Source organism: Acomys russatus, chromosome 25, assembly GCF_903995435.1.
Source record: "Acomys russatus chromosome 25, mAcoRus1.1, whole genome shotgun sequence".
NCBI classification, from domain to species: Eukaryota; Metazoa; Chordata; class Mammalia; order Rodentia; family Muridae; genus Acomys; species Acomys russatus.
Genome location: NC_067161.1, coordinates 242,165 through 264,363, shown reverse-complemented (window position 1 = coordinate 264,363; position 22,199 = coordinate 242,165). Strand labels below are relative to the sequence as shown.

The following is a 22,199-nucleotide window of genomic DNA, read 5'->3' as shown; positions in this document are numbered from 1 at the left end:
ACACCGAAGATGTGGTCCTGAACATATGGGATCTGTTCCAGGGTACCCCCAAACCCTTCCAGATCATGGTAAACCACACAGAAAACCAAAACGGGAGGAACTAGGGTGAGTATAAGCCACCTTAACAAGAAATGACGTTTGTCCCAGTGTCTTGGTGGTTGAGCTGGCTGTGTCCCAGAAAGAGAGAAAACCCATGCAGGTGTCCTGAGGAGCATGATGTGGTCAGGGTAGCACACACAAACACACATACTCACACTCAGACACACTCACACACATACACTCACGTGCACACTCACGAGTCCACTCATGCACATACATATATACTCACAGAGAGAGAGAGACAGACAGACAGAGATAGAGACAGAGGTTTATTTTTGTTTTATGTATGTAAGTGTGCATTATATGTGTAAGTGTGCATTACATGTTTGTCTGGTGCCTACAGAGGCCAAGAGAAGACATTGAATCGTCTTCTGGAACTGGAGTTACAGATGGCTGTGAGCTGCCATGTGGTGCTAGGAATTGAACCTGAGTCCTCTTCCACAGAACAGTCTCTGCTCTTTAACTGCTAAACCATATCCAGCCCATATATACTTTTTTTTTTGAGACAGTTTTATGTAGCCCAACTGGCTTTGAACTTACATGTAGCCAAGGATGCTCTTGTACCTTTGATCTCCTGCCTCCACCCCCAGAGTGCTGGGATTAGAAGGGAGCAGCAGTGGCCCAGTTTCTCCATACTTGGGGGTGGAAACTGACTTCACAAATGCCAGGTGAGCACTCTGGCAATGCAGCTTTATCCCTGGCTCTGTATCTGTGAATTTGAGCTCAGTAGAAAAACCACTGAAGTCCTGCTTGAAGCTTTTCACAGATGCATGAAGCCTAAACAGAAAGGGCTTGGAAATCCCAGGTGGGGGCTTTGCTGGCCAGGCCAGGGGGGGAAGCATTGCTTGTGCAGAGCAGTCACGGTGGGGGTGCGGTGGGGGGGAAGGAGCAGCACTTGTGCAGAGCAGTCAGGGTGTGTGTGTGGGGGAACAGCGCTTGTGCAGAGCAGTCAGGGGCCAGGTCATTCTGTGTTGGAGCAGATTGGGGTGTGTGCTGGGGATGGAGTCCAAGTTCTCCTGGAACTACACCTCAGCCCCAGGTCTCTTTGTCTTTAAATTAAGTTTATGTGCTCCACCTCCATTCCTGTCTCATCTATGGCTCAGAACCTTCCCAGCTGCCTTTGATCCTGCAAACAGCTTTTATTTATTTATTTTTTTTAAATAAGATTTATTTATTATGTATATAGTATGCATCAGATCACATTATAGATGGTTGTGAGCCACCATGTGGTTGCTGGGAATTGAACTCAGGATCTCTGGAAGAGCAGGCAGTGCTCTTAACCGCTGAGCCATCTCTCCAGCCCCCCAAACAGCTTTTAATGACTAACAAAACTTAATCTTTCTGGTTAGGAAGATTTTCTACTCGTTTTTTAGAAAATGGCTTTAAAAATTAGAGTGCAGTTTTCTTCATGGTTCTTTTTTTTTTCCCCCTTTCCTTTTTGAGACAGAGCCTTTAGCCTTAGCTGCTTTCAAACTCCCTATGTTGCCAAGGATGACCTGGAACTAACTGCCTTCACCTCCCAAGTGCTGTGATTATAGGTGTGTTGTTGGGGTGAGGGAGTTTCAGATTTGTTCAAGCTTGGCCTTGAACCCAGCTTGCCTCTGCCTCCAGAGAAGCTGAGATGACAATCCAGTAGGGCTGGATGGCACTGTTGCTTAAAAAAACAAAAACAAAAACAAAAAACAAGACAAAAAAAACCCCAAAAGTAAACAATCTAGAAGAATATGAAGGTAAAAAATCAGGTTTCCATGTTCTTCCCTGCCCACTGCCCTCTGCAACGAGCAAGTGCTTTCGTGTGCACATATCTTTGCTGCTTGTGTTTATATGTGCACATTTCCCCTGTAAATATTCTGTATCGTGTAGCCTTCACTTAACAGTAAGAGCTGATGTCCCTCTGTGTGAAGCCTGTGGCATCTGAAAGAACAAGGAAGTAACATTTCTTTTCAGGCCTTCCTTCTGTGGGAAAGCTAAGAAGCCACGGTCTGGTCTGACTTTGTTCCCTGTTGGTGACTGCCAGTCATTTTTGGTTTTTCAGCTTATTAATCAGCACTGGGGAGCATGTTGGGCTGGTGGGGGGAAATAACATTCCTGATCATGCTCTGTGGTCATTTATATGCATATGACTCAGCAGAGTAAGTTTCTGCCCCCAGAGGTTGCCTGGTTAAGAGATATTTGCCTTTTGAAATTTGCTAGCTAATTACTAGGTTGATACAACGGTTATACTCCCATAGACGATCCCACCAGAACTTATAAAACACCTACTGTGTTCTTGGCATATGAATCTTGAGCAAGCAGGGAAGCTTGTGGGAGCTGCTTTTCTGGATGTGAGAGGGTGAAGTTAAAGTTTGCACACCAGAGAGCTGAGGTCAGAGACTAAATGAGGGTTGTTGGGTCCTGTCCAGCTTTGCAAAGTTGTCTTTAAATACTGAGTATTTCCCCCATTAGTTAAGAAGTGCTTTGAATTAACAGTTAAACAACATGTAAGGCTTTATTTACATCCTGTTCGCAGATGTCATTATGACATCCACGCCCCTTAAAGTTTCTACTTGCAGCACCGAGTTTTTTGATTATAAAGATGATGCACGCTCTGTAGCCAAACAAACCACACAGACGTGTTAATATAGATGCTGTTGGGCCAGCTTGTGCAGCCATGCTTTTCCACCTGTATATTAAACGAATAGCATATTTAAGTCTGCACAGATTATAGTCTTTATTTTGTCCCCCCACATAGATGCGCAGAATCTTGTTAATCTTTTCCACTAGTTATGTAATATTCCATATTACAGAGCTGTGATATGGCCCATTGTTTGTCTAGAGTTTCCTTTTATCAAGTATGTGTCTGTGTGCATGAGTCAAAATTGCATACATTTTAATCTTTAATATAAAAGCTGATTATTTTTCAAGAAGTCTATAGTCTGAATGTTAGTGAATGAAAATTCCCATTTCTAGCTTGGTGTGGCGGTGCATACCAGTAATCTCAGGCTGAGACAGGGGCTATGAGAGACAGAGGCCAATCTCTTTGACATGAGACTGTGCTAAGCGACAACAACAACCAAACCAAACCAAAACACCCAACAAAACCCATTTGTTCAAACCCAAGTCAGTGTTGTGCAATCCCAGAGACCTGGGAGGCTGAGACTGGAGGCTCTCAGTACAAGGTCTATTGGGTTCAGAGGACTTGAGAGTCAGCCGAGGTAGCTTACAGTGAAAGCAAGGCTGCTTGTCTTTATGTATGGTGGTGGGTCTTTTTCTTGTTAATTGGTTGAGGACATACCGTGTACCAGGGACCTTGGCCTTCTGTTTCTCCTGAGTGCTGTGAAGATTCTTCCCTAGGCCAGCATATATCTGCTTGTATGCTAACCCTCAAGACTTACCCCTCTCTGGGGTTTTGAGTGACCACACTGGTAGCTTGCATTCCATTTTGTGGTATTGCTGTCATAAGAATTTCTCATCCTTCATAACCTTGTAATGACAACTTTCAGTGTTCCACCACACTTCCTTGTACCTGTAGACTATAATTCATGTCATTTTAGCTGTGGTTTGACATTTAAGTTACAATAGCATTTTTTCCCTCTTTTGTTTTTTTGAGAGAAAACATTGTACTGCTGTTATCATGGACATAGGGCCTGTTGGCTTGTTTCCTTGGAAGCCTTCCCCGGAGCAGAAGGACCAGGCCAGAACACCCAGAAAGGTTACACCCCAGCCTTTGCTTTGTTTTCCAGAAAAGAGTTGGCTAGCTCATAATTCTAGCCTGGTCCAAGAATAGCTGTTGTCATCGTCATCATCATGTAGTGTGTGTGTGTGTGTGTGTGTGTGTGTGTGTGTGTGTGTGTGTGTGTGTGTGTGTGTGTGTGAGAGAGAGAGAGAGAGAGAGAGAGAGAGAGAGAGAGAGAGAGAGAGAGAGAGAGAGAACACGAGTGAGCTATGCTGTATTTCTATTGGTTTAAGAGTCTGTTCTTAAAAGAAGATGAAGGTCTGGGGATGTAGCTTAGTTGGTAGATTGAGCCCTGGATTCCATCTCAGCACCAGTTTTATAAACTGGGTGTGGTGCTGCAAGACTGTAAATCCTAGCATTTCGGAGGTAGAGACGGGAGGATCAGAAAGAAGTTAAATGTCGCTCTCAGCTACGTAGTGATTTCCAGTCCAGCCTTGGATACATGGGGCTTTATCTCAAAAGAAAACAAAACAAAATGAAAAACACCTGCCCCTCATCCAGCACCAACAGATAGATCAGGACCGGGAACTTAACTTAGCTAAGGGGTAGAACGTTTTTCTAGCATGCATGAGGCACCAGTAACAAAACAAAATGAATGACAGTAGCCTCTTTGCTGCTTGTTCCCTCTTTGTAAAGCTTTGTAAGGCTGGAGACCAGTGACCCATAGGCGAGTAGGATTCACCAGGCCTGGGAAGGTGACCTGGTACTTACAATTAGGTCAGCATGTCTTTGAGAGCTTTCATAAGGCTTCATTGATGTATTAACTCAGGATGTTTCCCTTATCAATATCTTGGGGGTACTGCAGCTGTAATTTAACTAGTAGGCTTTTCTGTGTTTTTTGTCTTTGCCTATGACTCATGATGTCTGGTGGGCCACTTCATGCTTGGTGCTGGGATAGAGCTGACCCATCTCTGGATGGCAGGATTCTTGGTAGGAGGAAGAGGAGGAGAAAAGGCTCCCTTGCAGTCAGCCCTTTTATTGCTTGAGGGTCCAGCGGGAGAGAAGGTAATACCCTAAAGAAACCTGGAGAGATGTGGCTGGAATCAAGGCTAGCTGTGAGAGAAGTTGGATTTGAAAACTTCTTACTTCCCAGCACGTGGAGTAGGCTAGTTGCTAGATTTATGGCAGCTTCTGTTTCCTTATCTGTAAAATGGGTCCTATGGTCATGCTACATATTTTTGTGTGTGCTCAGATCTGTGTGCCTGTGTGTATGTATACATTTGGAAGCCAGAGGTCGACACTGGCTGTCTTCCTTTACACTTTGTGAGACAGGATCTATCACTGAACCTTTAGTTCATAGATGCAGCTAGACTGGCTTCTGGCGGGAGCTACAAGGTTCTGCTTCTTTCCTCCTTTCCGGCCCTGGGATTTCAGATGTGGGCTGATGCACCAGGTTGTCTTCCTGCCTATGAAGTCCTTTACTGAATGAGCCATCTCTGTGGTGCCCAAGCTGTGTGCTAACAGGCTTCTCAGGACACTATAGCACATAGCATGTAGTAGTTACTCTAGGCAGACTCCATTATGGGATGATAGGGGAGGTGGGTGGACAGTAGGGACCGTGCAGGGGGATTTCTGTTGTGGTCACTGTCCTGAGCTCATTCAGGCTGAATCAGGCCAGAGCCCAGCTATCTTGAGTCTTTCCTGGCTCATCCAGCTAGACCCCAATCCAGGTGTCTGAGACATTTCAGGTTGGTCCAGCAGTCTGCCTAGAGTATCTAGGGTACTTGGCTGTGGAGCCCGGGACAAAGTGAGTATGGGGTGTCACTGTTAAGTTTTAAACCCAGGACAAGCTCCCCCACCCCAGTTTCTATTTAACATACCAAAGCAGAGCAGGCCTTCAGATTCTCCTAGCCTCCTTCAGTCCCTACCTGTTACAGAGTGTGGCTGTCATACCCCCCACCCCCTATCCTGAACACTTCAGCCCAGGGCTGGCCTGCCCTTCCCCTAGAGGCTCTTTCCTATATAATCCAGACATTGTGGTTACCTGCCCTCTCTTTTGTACCTTTGGCCTCCTGGCTGCTGTACTTGTCCCCCCCCACCCCCGCGTCCCCCGATCCCCGAGGTTCAAGGTCATGACCACTTTGGACTTTTCCAGATATGTCTGCCTCTGCCTATGTCTCCCTTTTTATCTATGATAAACTTTCTCCTCCATCATGCCTAGAAGTCATGTCCTTCCTTTCCTTTTTATTTCTTTTTTTATCCAGTTACCTCTGATGCTCTGTGTGTGTGTGTGTGTGTGTGTGTGTGTGTGTGTGTGTGTGTCTAGATCGCAGTCTGCAGCTCCCTTTGAAGCTCAGGTGTAAGCAAACTAGCCTCTCTACCTAAATCCAGTGCAGCCTGGAGTCTGCCACAGAAACTAATGGTGATGGAACACATGGGCATGTGCGTGGGTCAGGTTTTAGTACTCTCCCAACACCACAGCGATCAAGTTACTTAAAGGGGCACTGGCCTGTAATCCGGACTACACAGGCAGGAGGATGGGGAGCTCATGACATCCTGGGTAACTTAGTCTCTGTGTCAGAAGGAAAAGTGAAAAGAAGCGGAGCTGTAGCTCAGGGTCAGTACAGTTGCTATTAGTACGTGTGACATCTCAGGTTGGTACCCCATACCTTCCATAGGAAAGTCAGGAAACATTGTTCTTTCACTCATCCTTTTCTTTTGGATTATGAGAAGGACACTTTATATAATAAAAATGCAGGGGCTGGAGAGTTGGATCAGCGGTTAAGAGCATATACCGCTCTTGCACAGGCTCTGAATTCAGTTCCCAGTGCACACATTGGGTGGCTCACAGTTGCTTGTCACTCCAGCTTCAGGGGATCCAGTTTCTGAACTTTGTAGGCACCTGTACACACACACACACACACACACACACACACACACACACACACACATGCGCGCATACACACAGATACACAGACACAGACATACAGATACACAGACACACACACACATGCACACACAGACACATACAGATACAGACACACAGACATACAGATACATAGACACAGACACACAGATAGACACACACACACACACGTAGATACACACACTTAAAAATATGCTTAAAAAAGGATAAAGAACCAGGTGATCCCAGCCCTTGGAGAGGTAGAGGAGTTCAAGGTCATCTTTAGCTACTTGGTGAATTTAAGGCCAGCCTGGGTTATATGAGACTCTGTCTCAACAAACATCTTCTCTACCAAAAAAAAAAAAAAAAAAAAAAAAAAACCAAAAAGGAAAGTGGTACCTTATAGTCTTCTACTAGATATAGTCCTATTGGTCCTTTTGTGTATATACTTTTCAGACCCCTCTACATAAAAGCGGAATGCATTGTTATTTTCTGATCCTCCTGGCTCAGCCTCTCAGGTGCCATGATTGTAAGCTTGGCCACCATTTGGGCTCTTAGTTGTTTTGAGGCAGGGTCTCACTATGCAGCTCTAGTTAGCTTGTTACCCACAGAATTCCATCTGCCTGTGTCTCCCAAATTTCGGGATCTGAAATAGTGTTCCCCTACATTCTTTAGTCTGTGATTTCACTGATAGTTCATCTTGGACACAATCCATTTTTTCTTAACTAGACAATATTTACTTGCACATGAATGTAAACATGATCCCAATGAAATGTTTTGTTTATAATGATTTGTCTCTGTCATGACAACGTCTTTCCTCGGCAGCCCTAGCTACAGGGCTTGTCTAGCTTGTTACCTCTGTGCACAGGGCTACTTGTGGGGGATGTGAGATAAAGCTTAGGTGGGCTGGTCTTTCAAGTTTCCAGCCGCCCCATGGGGCATTGAAAGCCCATTATCCCCACTCATGACCTCATGTCCTGGCCCAGTCCATACATGGTCCCCAAAAGACTCTTGACTATTTACCAGATTTCAGGCTGGGAATTTTGTGCTTCTTTGAAAGGAATGTCCCATTGTTTTTTTTTCAATAATCATATATAGGACATTATTATCTTCAAAGAGCTTCTAAGGGGCCCAGATGAGATCACTGAGATCCAGGGTGGATCCTGAGGAGCCCCTGACTGGGGGACACTTGTTGAGACAGAAGTATTCACCCCAGATGCAGGAAGACAGGGTATTGCTACTATAAGCAAAGGGGACAGTCTCATTTGAGATTCCCAGATGATGTCTCAGTGAAGAAACAGACCTTGCATTCAGGGCGTAAGCCTTGTTCGTTGCTATTTTAATATTAGCTATGCATAGGAGAAGGGATTATTAACTCTGTCAGTGACCTTCACAGAAGATGTTAATTGCATTTAAATTCTTGACTCTCAGTTGGCCAGAGGCTTTGGGCAGGTTCCTTTCCTTGCCCAGTAATTTTCCTTGTTTCTGTCTTGCTCAACTAGCAGTGCCATGATACTGCCACCTACACCTTGATTTCTTGCGTGTATATGTGTGAGTGAGTGTTCTCACGCGTGGGTGTGTGTGCAGGTGCATGTGTAGAAATGTGTATGAGGGATGGAGGTTGGCATTGAGAATCTTTCTTAGCCACCACTATCTTACTCCTGACTCATTGCCGTTGAATTGAGCCTAGAACTTCCCAGTTTGCCTGTTTAGCCAGCTTGTTGACTTCTAAGTACTGAGAATACAGCAGGCCACCGCTCCTTCTGGGGATCCTAACTCTGCTCCATCCTTTTTAGATAGTCGAGATGCTTAGATGCTTTACTCAGCAAACCATCTCCCTAGGCCCTGTGTCTTGTTTTCTATCTTTTAGGATTGCATTTGGTTTCTGGAAACAGAAAGCCTGTCTAGGGGACTTATACATGAAGGTATTCTCTTTTTATTGTTACACCTCAGGATTCCCAACACCTCTTATAGTTGCTGGCATTGCTCTCCTGGCCATTTTCACAGTCTTTTCCTCCAGGCTCCAAACTGGTTGCTGCAGCTCTAACCAATACCTCTAGATTCAAAGGAAGAACTGCACCAGCCTTTTGTGTTTCCTTTTATCCATGAAAGCTCAGGTCTTACCCCAGAGGCCCTTCTGCCTGCAGAACAGACTTGGTTCCTGTCTTCTTGGCTGGAACTGTGTTACATGACCATGTCTAGCTCTAAAGGAGGGAAAGCTAGCATTTGCTTATATGTTGTGGTTGGAGACAGGGCAGGAGCAGTATGTTAGGTGCAGTTGTTGAGTAATTTAACTTATTTAATTTAATTAATTAAATTAAAAATTTAATCCCAAAGGAAGTTTCCAGTTAGTTAAAACATCTGTGAGGGCTGCAAGACGATTTAAAGGGCGAGGGCACTTCACTGCACACCCTGACAACCTGAGTTCAGTGCTGGGGACCCATGTGGTAGCAGGAGACTGCACATGTGTGCCATGAGATGTGTAGGTTCTCATGAGCAGGTGTGAGCATTCACGCACCCCCCCCCCCATGTTTAAAAAAAAAAAGTATCTATGCAGCCCGAGGCTAGTCATATTCATGAGTTCACATGATACTGTTAAAGGGAATTTAATTGCCCACCAGTATCCACAATGTGTTAGTTCCCAATGACCTCATAGTCCTGATTCCTTGAATGCTCAAGTCCCACAGGTAAAGTGACTTAGTAGTTGCATAAAACCCATGCACATCCTCCCAGATACTTTTATTTGACTCTAGATGAATTGTAGCACCAAATGAAACGCCAGTCCTGTTTAAATAGTTATTCTATATTATTTGTGGAATAATGACAAAATATTCTCTTCATAGTCAGCATAGTGCAGTTTTATTTCCAGGTATGATACTAAACTTAAACATACGTGTCTGTTCATGTGTGCTTGTGCCATGGTACACATATGGAGATCAGCAGGCAACTTGAGTGAGTCACTCAACTTGAGGGAATCAGTTTTTCCTGCCACATGGACTCTGGGAATGGAATTCAGTTTCTTAGGCTTAATGGCCGACACCATTATATGCTGAAACATTGCACTGGCCTTTGTGAACATTTTCTTTTTTCTTTAAAACATTTTGACTTATTTTATTTATTGTATATGAGTGCTTTATCTGCCAAAGAAGGCGTCAGATCACATTATAGATGGTTGTGAGCCACGATGTGGTTGCTGGGAATTGAGCTCAGGACCTCTGGAAGAGCAGGTGGTGCTCCCAACCACTGAGCCATCTCTCCAGCCCCTCTGAGCATTTTCAGTGTGTAGTTGGTTGAATCTGAGGATGCAGGGCCTGTGGATATGGAGTACTGAGTATATAGCCATACTGGAAAAGATGGGAAAAAGCTCTGAAATCAGCCAGACTGTTCAGCGGTTCTCAGTGTTGTGTAGTTGACTTTATCCCGATGCATGGTAGTGTGGACTAACACTTTTGGTGGCCCCAAATGAGGGGTGAGGCTGCTACTCATGTGTAGAGGGAGTCACAGGTCAGGAAAGCCTTAGACATCAGGAGTTCACAGTGAGGAGACCCATGCCTGGCCTCAGTGTACCTGCTGCTGGGAACCAGGGCGTTGGCAAATCACTTCTTCATGCAGCTGTGCTTTGTCCTAGTAGTTGGATAGCCCGCCACTGGCCTGCTTTTGTGCAGGGAACTGCAGCACTGTTAGTCCTGGCACAGAGTTAAGAGCAAAGCTTAGCTGGCCAGGCATGGTGGCACACAGCTTTAATTCCAGCACTCGAGAGGCAGAGACACGTAGATCTCTGTGAGTTCGAGGCCAGCCTGGTCTACAAAGTGAGTCCAGGTCAGCCAAGGCTACACAGAGAAACCCTGTCTCGAAAAACTAACCCCCCCCCCCCCAAATAAAAAGAACAAAGCTTAGAAACCAAAGACAAGAGATCCCAGGGCAAATTGGCTAGCTAAACAAACAAACAAACAAACTGGAAAGCTCTGGGTTCAATTCAAAGACAATGTTTCAAAGAGTAAGATAATGACTAATAAAGACTCTCAATGTCAACCTCTGGTCTCCACACACATTTCTACACATGCACCTGTGTGCATGCGCGTGCGCACAGACACACACACACACATACACGCATACATGCATACATACCACATACATAAAAGAAAGTAAGATATAGATGTCAATATCATGGCACTGCTAGTTGTGCAGTGAAACTGAGCAGGACAGAACAAGGAAAATTACAGGGACATGTGAAAGGGTGTAGGCATAAAGACACATTTTATGACTGTGGGTCTAGGGAGCTCATGTTGAGAGAATACCTAAGCCTTACCCTAGTATACATGCTGGCAGAAGCAGCACCTTTGGAGAACATTTTCCTGGGTCCTGGTCAGAGTCACAGACTGTGAGTAACTGGTGGCTGGGTGAGGGGGGAAGCTTGTTGCTATCTCTTTGCCTGGGTTTGGCAAAAAGCAAGCTGGCTCGGGCATGTGACTGGTGGAGACAAGAAGGCCGCTGACGCTGGAGACAGTGCAGCTGTTGCCAAGTCCCTGATCTGGTCAGGCAGGTCCTTGGCAGTTATACTCAGCTGTCCCATTAAAGATGAGCGTCAGGGAGTGTCAGTGCGGAGGTGGGCATGTGCAGTTCTACTTTTTGAGAAGCAGAAACTTTGTGTATTTCTTTCTCATTTTTAATTTTTTTCCCCTCTACTTCTTTTTGCTCAGTGTTGGGCAAACACTCATATCCCCACGTGTATTTCTTTCTCATTTTTAATTTTTTCTTTTCCTCCACTTCTTTTTGTTCAGTGTTGGGCAAATACTCATATCCCCAGCCCCCTTTTTGTTTGCTCTTCTGACAGGGTCTCACTAAGTCATCCATCCAAGCCTTTAATTAATTTTGTAGCCCAGGCAAGATTTGAACCTCTGATACTCCTTGCCTCAGCTCTTCCAGTAGTTAGGATGGTGGGCCTGAACCACCATACTCAGCATAGAGTTGCTGTGTTTCTTTCTTGACTCTGGAAATGTAGGAGAAAGCTCCTCCTGAATGGTGCAGTTGGATAAAAGAAGAGGTCCCTGCCAAACTTGTGAGCTGCATCCCAGGGTCAGAGAGCAACAGGGATGTGTGGCCTGCAGCATTGATAGACAGAGTCCATGGAAGTGACCAATGGCCGAGGTACTGAAATCTGAATGGGTAAGGATGTGGCTCAGATTGCGTCCAGGTGTGGGTTTGACCTGCAGAAGTTGGGCATGGTGGCCTATAATCCCAACAACTGACACATTGCTGACCCTTACTCACAGAAACCACAGGTGCACCTGAAGCAGTGATACAAAGCCCTTGTGTATTCTGTTCAGATGTTCAGATTGTTAGCTGTGTGATCTTGGATTGGCAGCGTATCCAGGGGTGCAGGAGTCCATAGTCCTTGCAAGGTCTGGGTCTAGCTTGCACTGTACCTGTGTGGTGTTGATGGTTCTTCCTGGGTTCCTATGTTGTGAAAAGCACAAGCTGTGACCATGTGCCCAATGTTTCTGTTTTTGTTTTGAGACAGGATCTCAATATGTAGCTGACATTGCCCTCAAACTTGATAGCCCTGTTTAGCCTCTCCTGTGCTGAGATGGCAGGTGCATATTGCCAAGTTCAGCGAATAAATAATTGGAGTTCCTATGACTTGTTTCACTTTTCCTAAATGGATGTCAGGCCCAGAGCCTTGTGATTGGTTGACTGGCATGGCCAGTGGGTCCTGCAGCCTTTGGTTCTGGCCCATCATGTGTGCACTGAGGTGGGTGCCTGAGGAATCTAAGGGTAAAGTGGATTTTTCAGTTTGTGCTTTGTAGCTGCTTTGCAGAGAAGTCATGCATTTCCTATCTAGATATGGCAGTTCCCAAAGCTCTTGTAACATCTGTTGATAGCGTGGAGCTTTAGCTTTTCCTGGTGGGAAGCTTCCTTTTCAGTTGACCTGTCCCAGAATCAGGTCTGTTACCAGGTGATCCCCAGGCCCTCTAGTGACCATCCTCATAGTTACCTCTTGGGTTTCTGTTTTCCTGTTTCTACTTGGGCAGACTTTAGTGCCTTCCTTCGAGAAGCTTGCTCTGACTCTCCAGAGGAAGTGACAGCAATGAACAAGCCAGCTTCTCAGGGTCCCTGAGTTCCTGTCGGTTGTGGTCTCTGCTTATCTCTCCCCTGTGGCCTCAGGGAGGTGTAAGTGACTTGCGGTCCAGATACCTGCCAGCATGCCCTGCTTTACTTTCTCAGGTTTATCTCTCAGAGTCATCTGTGTATCCTGGGTTTCCCTTTGTTCTTTGTTAGCCTGAGGCTTAGGAACTAAGTGAAGTGCAGTGAGTCTGAGAGTCACTTTCCATGTTTCCTTTAGCTTAAGAATCAGATACAGGTTGGTGAGATGGCTCAGGGGGTAAAGGTGCTTGTCTAGGGAACCTAACAACCCGGGTTCAATCTCTGGGACCCAGATAGCCAAAAGATGAAACTGACTCTCCTGTTGTCCCCTGACTTCCACATGCACATTGTGGCATATACTCCCCACCTCCAAACACACACACACACACACACACACACACACACACACACACACACACACACACACACAGACTTGAGAAAAACAAAAAAGAAGCAGTTTCTAAGGGAGTACATTGTATCATAGTTTGGAATAGCAAAAGGCTGGTCACTACCCTAGTGTGGCTTTGGTTAGCACAGTGAGTTCCCTTTGCTTATCCTACTCTGCAGTGGAGAGAAGGTGTGCTCTTTGTGCTCAGGTGTGCATGGCCTTCCGTGCTCCAGGTGTGCTCAGTTGTGCATGGCCTTCTGTGCTCCAGGTGTGCTCAGATGTGCATGGCTTTCTGTGCTCCAGGTGTGCTCAGGTGTGCATGGCCTTTTGTGCTCCAGGTGTGCTCAGGTGTGCATGGCCTTTTGTGCTCCAGGTGACAAATGGAAATATCTGAACTAGGTCCAGCTTTAGAGAGCTTGCCTAGCATGTATGTGGTTCTGGGATTAAAATGCAGGACCACCAACACCACAAAACAGACAAAACAAAGGCTGAGAACATAGCTCAGTGGTAGAGCACTTGCCTAGCACACATAAGGTCCTTGGTTTAATCCCAGGGCCACCAGCCATACACACAACCAACACATACACCAAGTAGAGGAAAGAAAAAAGAAGGGGAAAAGGTAGTTGTAAAGCAATGTCAAGTTCTACAGGAAACATCCAGAAAAATTAAGTGCTGTCTTCTGAGGGTACAACTTCATCTAAGCCTGTTGTTGCCCTATTGGTCTCCACAGGAACAAGAGTTAGACATTGGTGTTGATGGGAAAGCTGTGGAATTCTAGGCAGGTACATGTCTCTGCCTTAGTTTCTCAAAAATTTAGAAAGTAAAAACAAAACCAAAAGGAAGCAAACAAACAGGGCAATGGGCTGAGATGTAGCTCAGCTGACCGCGTGCTGGCCTGACGTTCGAAGCCCAGGGTTTTGCCACCAGCACTGCCACCAGCATTGACAGGGCATAATGGTGCCTATCTGTTGTGGGAGGCTGAAGCGAGACGGTTGCTGTGAGTTAAAGGCCAGTCTGGACTGCATAGGAAGACCTTGTTTTAACATGATTCAGTCTTTTTTTTAAAGATTTATTTATTGTGTATACAATGTTCTGCCCGCATGTGTGCCTGCATGCCAGATCTCATTATAGATAGTTGTGAGTCACTATGTGGTTGCTGGGAAGAGCAGCCAGTGCTCTTAACCTCTGAGCCATGTCTCCAGCCCTGAGAATTTTTTTTTTTCAAGACAGGGTTTCTCTATGTAGCCATGGCTGTCCTGGACTCGCTTTGTAGACCAGGCTGGCCTTGAACTCATAGCAATCCACTTGCCTTTGCCTCCTGAGTGCTGGGAATACAGGTGTGGGCCACCATGCCCAAAAAGATTTATTTATTTGTTTTATGTTTATGAATGGTCTATTTGCATGTGTACCTGTATGCCAGAAGAGGGCATCAGATCACATTATAGATGGTTGTGAGCCACCATGTAGTTGCTGGGAATTGAACTCAGGATCTATGGAAGAGCAGCCAGTGCTCTTAACCTCTGAGCCATCTTTCTAGCCCCTCCCTTACACTGTCTATTAAAGTGAAATTTAAAAATAATTTCTTAGCTGGGCATGGTGGCACACACCTTTAATCCCAGCACTTGGGAAGCAGAGGCAGGCAGATTTCTGTGAGTTTGAGGCCAACTTGGTCTACAAAGTGAGTCCAAGACAGCCAGGGCTGTTAAACAGAGAAACCCTGTCTCAAAAAACAAAACAACCCCCCCCACAAAACAACCCACCCCCCCAAAAAAAACCCCAAAACAACAACAACAATAAGAAAGAAAGAAAGAGAAAAAAAAATCCTTATTTTCTGGCCTCTAAACAACAGGTATGTACAGGAGGCAGGGCCTAGGGTGTCACACCAGGGCTGTGGGCCTCTGCTGATTTCCAGGCAAGGGCAGGAACAAAAGTCCTAGGCATGTAGGAGTATCTATCACCTAGGTGAGGGTAGTGACCAAGCCTGTGTGCCACTGGCTCCACTTCTAGTGTCTACCGCCATTGCCTGTGGTGCTGATGACAGCAACACATTACTGTACACTTGTGGCTGAAACAGCATGATTATTCTCTTTTCCATCTGCAGTTCAGAATATGAGTCAGTCTATGTTCTTGAGGTTTGTGACCATGACACTAGTCATATGCTATCATGTGTCCTCTGATTCTAATATTCCTGTATAAATCTTTACCTGTGGTCCCATTTGCCACCTGGGCCAAATCCTGATGGACAGATCTGGTATTTAAACATTTTAATTAAATTTATTTACTTGTATGCATGCATGCATGTGACTACTATGTGTCGGGGCCAGAGGACAACTTTTAGGAGTTTTCTTTCCATCATGTGGGTTGCAAGGACAAAACTAAGGCCATTCATTAGGCTTTGTGGAAAGTGCCTTAACCACTGAGCTATCTCACTGGCCCTACTATTGAAAGATTTTTTGTTGTATCTCTTAACTCTCTCAGGCTGTGAGGTGACTTCCTCACAGGTCTGGAGACAGGACCCAGGTATCTTGGGGGCTGTTCTGTTGCCTCCCTTCCCAGTATACCTGACACATCATTGAAACCGAGTGTGACGTCTGCTTGTTTGTGTGAGACAGGGTCGTCATGCTTTGTAGTTCAGGCTGGCTTTGAACTCAGGATCTTTCTGCCAAAACCTCCCAAGTACTGCGATTGCAGACCTATTCCACCATGCCTGGTGGGCCTGTAAGTAAGTCTTGATTGGGTGAGAGGCTGGCAGATATGGAAGGGCAGAACAGGAGGTGGAAGTCAGGGTGGCTGTTGTGTGCCTGAGCTCATGCTGAAGCAGGGGCCAGTTTAAGTGCTGTTCATCTTCTTGCCAGCTCCTGTTCTTAAAGTTCTGATGAGACTGCAGCCTATCCTTGCCAGTGTCTTCACACCAGGCATGAGGATTTGGGATGTTTTCTTGTCCAGGACAGTGACTGTCCCCCCACTACTCCTTAGGGGGAGCTAGAAGGTCTCGGTGTGTCTCTGTCTAGTATTTCAGAGCTTCTCCTGGTGTCCAGGCGCCAAGGCCTAGGTGCCCCATACAGGCTGCCTTTGGGGGAATGTGTAAGAACAGTCAAGGATGGAGTTTCTTAGTCAGTGTTGGTGACATGTGGATTGTTTGTGTGCTGCCTTGCTCTGTGTATTGGGCTTGTTTAAACATCTGTGGCTTCTACCCACAAATGACAGTAGGACAATCTCTCGCCACCTCACTGTGACAACTAGAAATCTTTCCAAGCAATGTCACATGTCACTTGAAAGACAGACTGGCCACTAGCTTGAAAAGCATTGTTTTAAAATAAAAGTTAAGGGGTGTGGTATGGCTCGTTTGAGAGAGCTTGCTTAGCCTGTGCGAGGTCCTGTGTTTGATACCCGGCACCGATAAACCAAGCAACAGACCTTGATTCCCGTGGCTCAGTGCTGCTCCTCACCCCTAGGAAGGATGCTCAGGCAATAGATGAATGTCTGTTCCCTGTCCCTGCTCTGACCCCAGACACACCCCCTGTGCTTGGTACGTGTTTGCTCCTTCCCCCACCCCCAGTCTCTGGTGCCAGAGAAGTTGAGTGACACTCAAGGGTTCAACTTAAAAAGGAGATGGGAGGGGCTCCTCTAGCTTTTTGAATGCTTGGCCTGTACATCTGGCCTGAGGAGTTGTGTGCTTGCCTGGCCAGGACAGGCACTATTTTCTACCACTTACTGGTTCCCCTTGGTGGTCCAAAGTCTGTCTGTGCCTAGGTCAGTGTTTCCGGGCTTTATTCTTAGTTCTGATGAGTCAGAAGGCACAGCAGGGTAGGTGGAGCAGGCAGGTGGCATTGCTGCCAACATGTCACCAGAGCCTTTCTTGACCCTGGGCCTAATGTTACATTGAGGAGAGGGACTATAACCTCCTAATTGTTACACGCTTGCCATTGGAAACACCTCATGCTTTCTCTTAAGTAGACCTGTGCCCTGAAGCTGGGAGCATCCAGGGTCAGCTACCTCTCCTCAGCTGCTCTTGGCTTCTGCACTGCCCCTTGGCCAGGTGACTGAGCCTGGGCCTATTCTGGGCAGGGCCTTTGTAAATGGCCTGTGAGCTGGGCCCTTGCCCATTGTCAGGAGGAGGAACTTGGAGAGCCTCGGAGCTGGAGGCCGACCCCACATGCGGCTCTTGGACTTGGAGCCTGCAGCCTCTCCTCCTTGTCCCCATGTTCCTTTCTGTGACACTTAGGGCTTCTCAGTGGAGAAATGGAGGGCAGCACATGACTCTTGAGCATAGCACTTGGCGTGCAGTCTGTTTGTATGAAGAGCTAGTCTCAGATTACTGTCTCCAGTCTTGCTAGTCTAACCCTGGGCTTGCTCCTGCTCTCATCCTGGTGCTTGTTCCTCATGGCTGCTGCCGACCCTGAACTGCAGCCTGCTCGTGAACAGCTAGAGTCTGATTCAAGCCATGTCCTGTCCCCTGCCATCTCGGCCACTACTCACTCTTGCTGAGGGCCAGTTTTTGGAGTTTTCACCAGTCTGAGCCAGTACGTGGCTTGTCTGCTTAGCACAGGTTAACTTGGACTCTGTGAAGCCAGTGGGCACCTGTTGGCCATCCTGTGCCATCGTGTCCCAGAGCTATCGTACGTAGGTTGCTGCAAGTCTGGGTACTGCACCCTCAGCATCTTAGGATCGAATTTCAAGATCAGAGATGGGAACTCAGGTTTAGACCCCTGGGTCTCTATTCCTGAGCAGTTTGTGAATAATCTAAGCATATTGTCCTTATATCCCTTACCTGAAAAGGACAAAGTAGGGGTTTTTTGTTTTGCTTTTTTTCCCCCTTTTCAATTTGCAAATCTGGGGCTTGAACTCAGGGACTCATGAATTAGGTAAAAACTACTGACTGAGCTGCAGCCACAGTCCTTCCTTCTTCGTCAACTGTTCTGCTGACCTTGCGTCCCCTGCACTGCTGACCTTGCGTTCCCTGCACTGCTGAAATGATGTCCCTGTTTATTACTCCAGCTTGGAGGCGATAGCAGGGCAGCTTGGACTGGTGCCAGAAGAACCAGAGTTCCTTTGTTTTTTGTTTTTTGAGACAGGGATTCTCTGTGTAGCCCTGGCTGTCTTGGAACGCTCTTTGTAGACCAGGCTGGCCTCAAACTCACAGAGATCTACCTGCCTCTGGTGCTGGGATGAAAGGCGTGCGTCCCTACGCCTGGCAGAACCAAAGTTTCTAACCTGCATGGCTATACTGGCTGTTGTCATTGGCACTGGCCAGTACTGGCTTTCTGGTTTGTTTGTACCTTAGGAATCTCAACCTTCCAGCTCTGCTGCTGTTTGCTTATTATGTGTGTAGTGAAGCTGTTGCTGGTATTTTAGAAACAACATATTCAGAGACAAAAGTCCAAATAAGACCAAAGATTATAAACTCCAAAACCCTGGTTTCCGGTTTCTTTGGGTTCAAGACAATCTCCCAACCAAACTACGACTTGGTTTCTTTCTTGACTGTCTAAGAAAATGTTCCTGCCTAGCCATGCGTGTCTTCTTTAGGCTGATATTAATTGTCTATTATTACTTATTTTATAAAACATAGCTTGTTATGTAATCTAGGCTGGCCTCACACCCCTCATCTTCCTGTTGTACCCTCTCAAGTGCTGGAGTCATACAGGTAGTGCACAGCAGTGCACAGCTCTATGGTGATATTTTGTATGTATATGTACATGTATACATGCACTGTGTGTGCTTATACATGTGGAGGGGAGGCCTCTGCCTACCTTAGTTTTTGAGACAGAATTTCGCTCTTACCGGATCTACAGACACTTACTGCTGCACTTGGGTTTTTTATGTGGGTGCTGGGAATCAAACTCAGATCCTCATGTTTTCATTGCAAGGAGTGTATCCACAGCACCATAGCCTCCCCAACTAATGTTGATTTTAGATGGGAGAATGGTATGCATAACTGATAAACAGTACAAATGTTTCTATTTCTGGACAAGCTTTTATGTGTGGCTTCAGGCTCCAGGCTCTGTATATTTGCCTGCATGTTATTTGCTTGGGTCTCAGTTTCTGTCCCCAGAAAATGGGTCTTTATAAAATTATTTATTTATTTGGTCTTTTGAGACAGGGTTTCTCTGTGTAGCCTTGGCTGTCCTGCCTCACTTTGTAGACCAGGCTGGCCTCAAACTCACAGAGATTCCTCTGCCTCTGCCTCTCTGAGTGCTAGGATTACAGGTGTGTGCCACTACACCCGGCTTACTTTTGGATTTTTGAGACAGGGTAGCTTTGAACTTAGAGAGATTTGCCTGCCTCTGCCTCCCAGAGTGCTGAATTACAGGTGTGTGTCTGCGCCTGGCCAGAAAATGGGTCTTGAGGGGAGGTTGGAGACAAAGTTTCATTCTGTAATTCACCTTGGCCTCAAACTCAGGAGGCACCTTCCTGTCTCTGCTTTGTAAATTGCTGGAATTAAAGTCATGCACTAGCATGCTCTGTAGACGGTTCTTAATCCAGCAACAGGGCTGCTCTGACTGGAGTACAGACACACCGTTAGTACACCCCTTTAATCCCTTAGGCTGCAATATAGACACTCTCTTAGTATATACCCTTAATCCCAAACAATGAAGGTGAAATTAGTTGGTTGAAGGGAGCATCTATTTTTGAAAGTGATGTCTAATTTAGAGGCAGACAAAGTGGTGAATCAGAGATACATTTGACAGAATAGGATACGTCCAACTCTTAGGAGAACAGAGAGGAAGGAGAGGTGTCTTAAAGGGGAGCATTGGAGATAGAGGAGGCAGTTCACTACGACAGTTGTACAGAGACAGTTTGCAAAGAGAGAACAAACTAGACACAGGTAAAGGCAGAATGAGCTAGAAAATGAGAAAGAGCCAGAAGATTAGAACATATTGCCAAAGTTAGTATGAGGCCAAGCAGAGCAATTGAGTCAGAAGCAGAAAGGAACCAGTTTGAATCAGTCAGCTTGGAGAGGAGTTTGAGCGAGAACAGCTGAACTGAACCTGCCAGTCAGAGCTCAGAAAGAACTATAAAGGGTGAGTTTATTCAGCGGTAAGTCTCAGATGCTGAAAACATTCTAGATTGTACGGAGGCTGTAGTTGAACTCACGTCCTCAGATGTGCTCGGCATGAAACTGAGCTATTTCCTCAGCTCCTGAGAATAGCATTTTCTATGACCATCTAGCCTAGCAGCGGACACACAATACTGCCATTTGGGTATTGTGCGTGCTGATGGAGATAAAGGTCTGGAGTCTTTAGTTCATGAAGCAAACATGTAAACGACCTGTATGGTGCCCCTGCCCCCCATGTCCTTCAGGGTTAAAAGAACCTTTTGTCCTTCAAGGTCCCTTCAAGTGACAGCCCCCCATCCATCTTGTGAGCAGGGGATCTTGCTGCGGCTCTAGGATTACCTGTTCTTTGCTCCTGTTTCTTGGTGCCCAGGCTCTCTGGCCATTGACCCTTTGAGGTTTATGTACTCGTGTTGAAAGGTCCCTAGAGGTAAGAATCATGGTCTGTTTCTTCCCTCAAGGTGTGGCAGCTGACCTTTGCATGTGCTTGTGTTCCCAGGACTGGAATCTCACGTGGCACACCAGCAACCCCGACTTTACCAAGTGCTTTCAGAACACGGTCCTCACATGGGTGCCTTGTTTCTACCTCTGGTCCTGTTTCCCCCTCTATTTCCTCTATCTCTCCCGACATGACCGAGGCTACATCCAGATGACACACCTTAACAAAACCAAAACTGTAAGTTACCTGGTTTCGTGTGGGGTGGGGCACCTGGGTAGGTGTGTAGCCCAGGCTAGCCTTGTGTGAAGAAGGCAGACAAAGGTGGTAGATCAAGTCTGGTAATTTGGAGCCAAACACATGTTCAAAACTCAGGCCACAGGACATTTGGGTGAAATATTTAACCTCCCGTGGTCTCAGCTTCCCTGTTGGACGCTTTCTCAAGGGATTCTCAGGAAAGTATCCTAAGCTCTTTGTTTACTAAAGCAATTCCCTTGTATTTGTTTATTTTTACTTAAAGTGTTTTCTGGGCTAAGGGGGTGTCTCACTGGATAAAGTGCTGCACAATATGAGGACCAGAATTTGAATTTCCCAAAATCCTTGTGAAAGTTGAGGTGGAGACAGGTGCCCATCCCCTGGGCAAGCTGGCAAGCCAGACTAGTGGAAAGGGACCTCCAGCTTCAAAGAGACCTTGCCTCAGGAATAACATGAAAGGCAACCAAAAGACACCTGGTAACATCTCTGGCCTCAGTGTGCACCTGTACCCATGCACACGTGTGTTCCCACCCATATTCACAACTATGACAGTAACTTGCCAAAAAAAAAAAAAAAAAAAAAAAAAAAAGTTTTCACCTTGAAATAATTTCAGGCTACAGGGAAATTGCAAGAATAATAGTCTGTGCTCGCTTGTCCTCCTGAGAGCTCCTCCTCCCGAGGGCTCCTCCTCCTGAGGCTCCTGTTGGCCAGGATTCCTATTATTGTCACTTGTTCCTTTCTTAGTCTGTTTTCTATGTGTACACATTTATATGATTTAGCCATTTGTGATAGGTGACATTTACTGTGCCCTTATGCTCCTTAATTCTTTTTTATTTTATTTTTTATTTTTATATTTTTGAGGCAGCTTCCTACTCTTTAACCTAGGCTGGCCTGGAACCTGGGATCCCCCTGCCTTTGCTTCTGTTTCTCCCATGCTAGGATTTCAGACTACCACACCTAGCCCGTCATTCTATCCTCACATTGGGCTGTTTTTTTTTTTAAATTAAGTATCATCAGTGATAGGCAGGGATGGAGCCATCTCAGTAGCTATGGCTAGATGTCAGATTCTGTGCAAGGTACTACGGGTATAAGGATAAATAGACAACTGGGCATGGTGGAGCACACCAGTTATCCTAACACTCAGGAGGCCGAGACAGGAAGGCCAGGGGTTCATGGCCAGCTTGGGCTATGTAGTCAATCCCTGTTGTAAAGAGAAAGAAAAGGAAGCTGAATGCTTTGTCTGAGGACCTTGAAGTTAGCTGA

General features: G+C 46.1%; 1 protein-coding gene across 1 annotated transcript in view; it reads left to right on the top strand.

Moving 5' to 3' along the window:
- Abcc1 (ATP binding cassette subfamily C member 1) overlaps positions 1–22,199 on the top strand; it is a 96,707-nt gene that overhangs the window by 11,228 nt on the left and 63,280 nt on the right. The window contains 1 exon segment of the mRNA XM_051168230.1: positions 20,745–20,921. Coding sequence (XP_051024187.1) covers positions 20,745–20,921 — 177 coding nt within the window.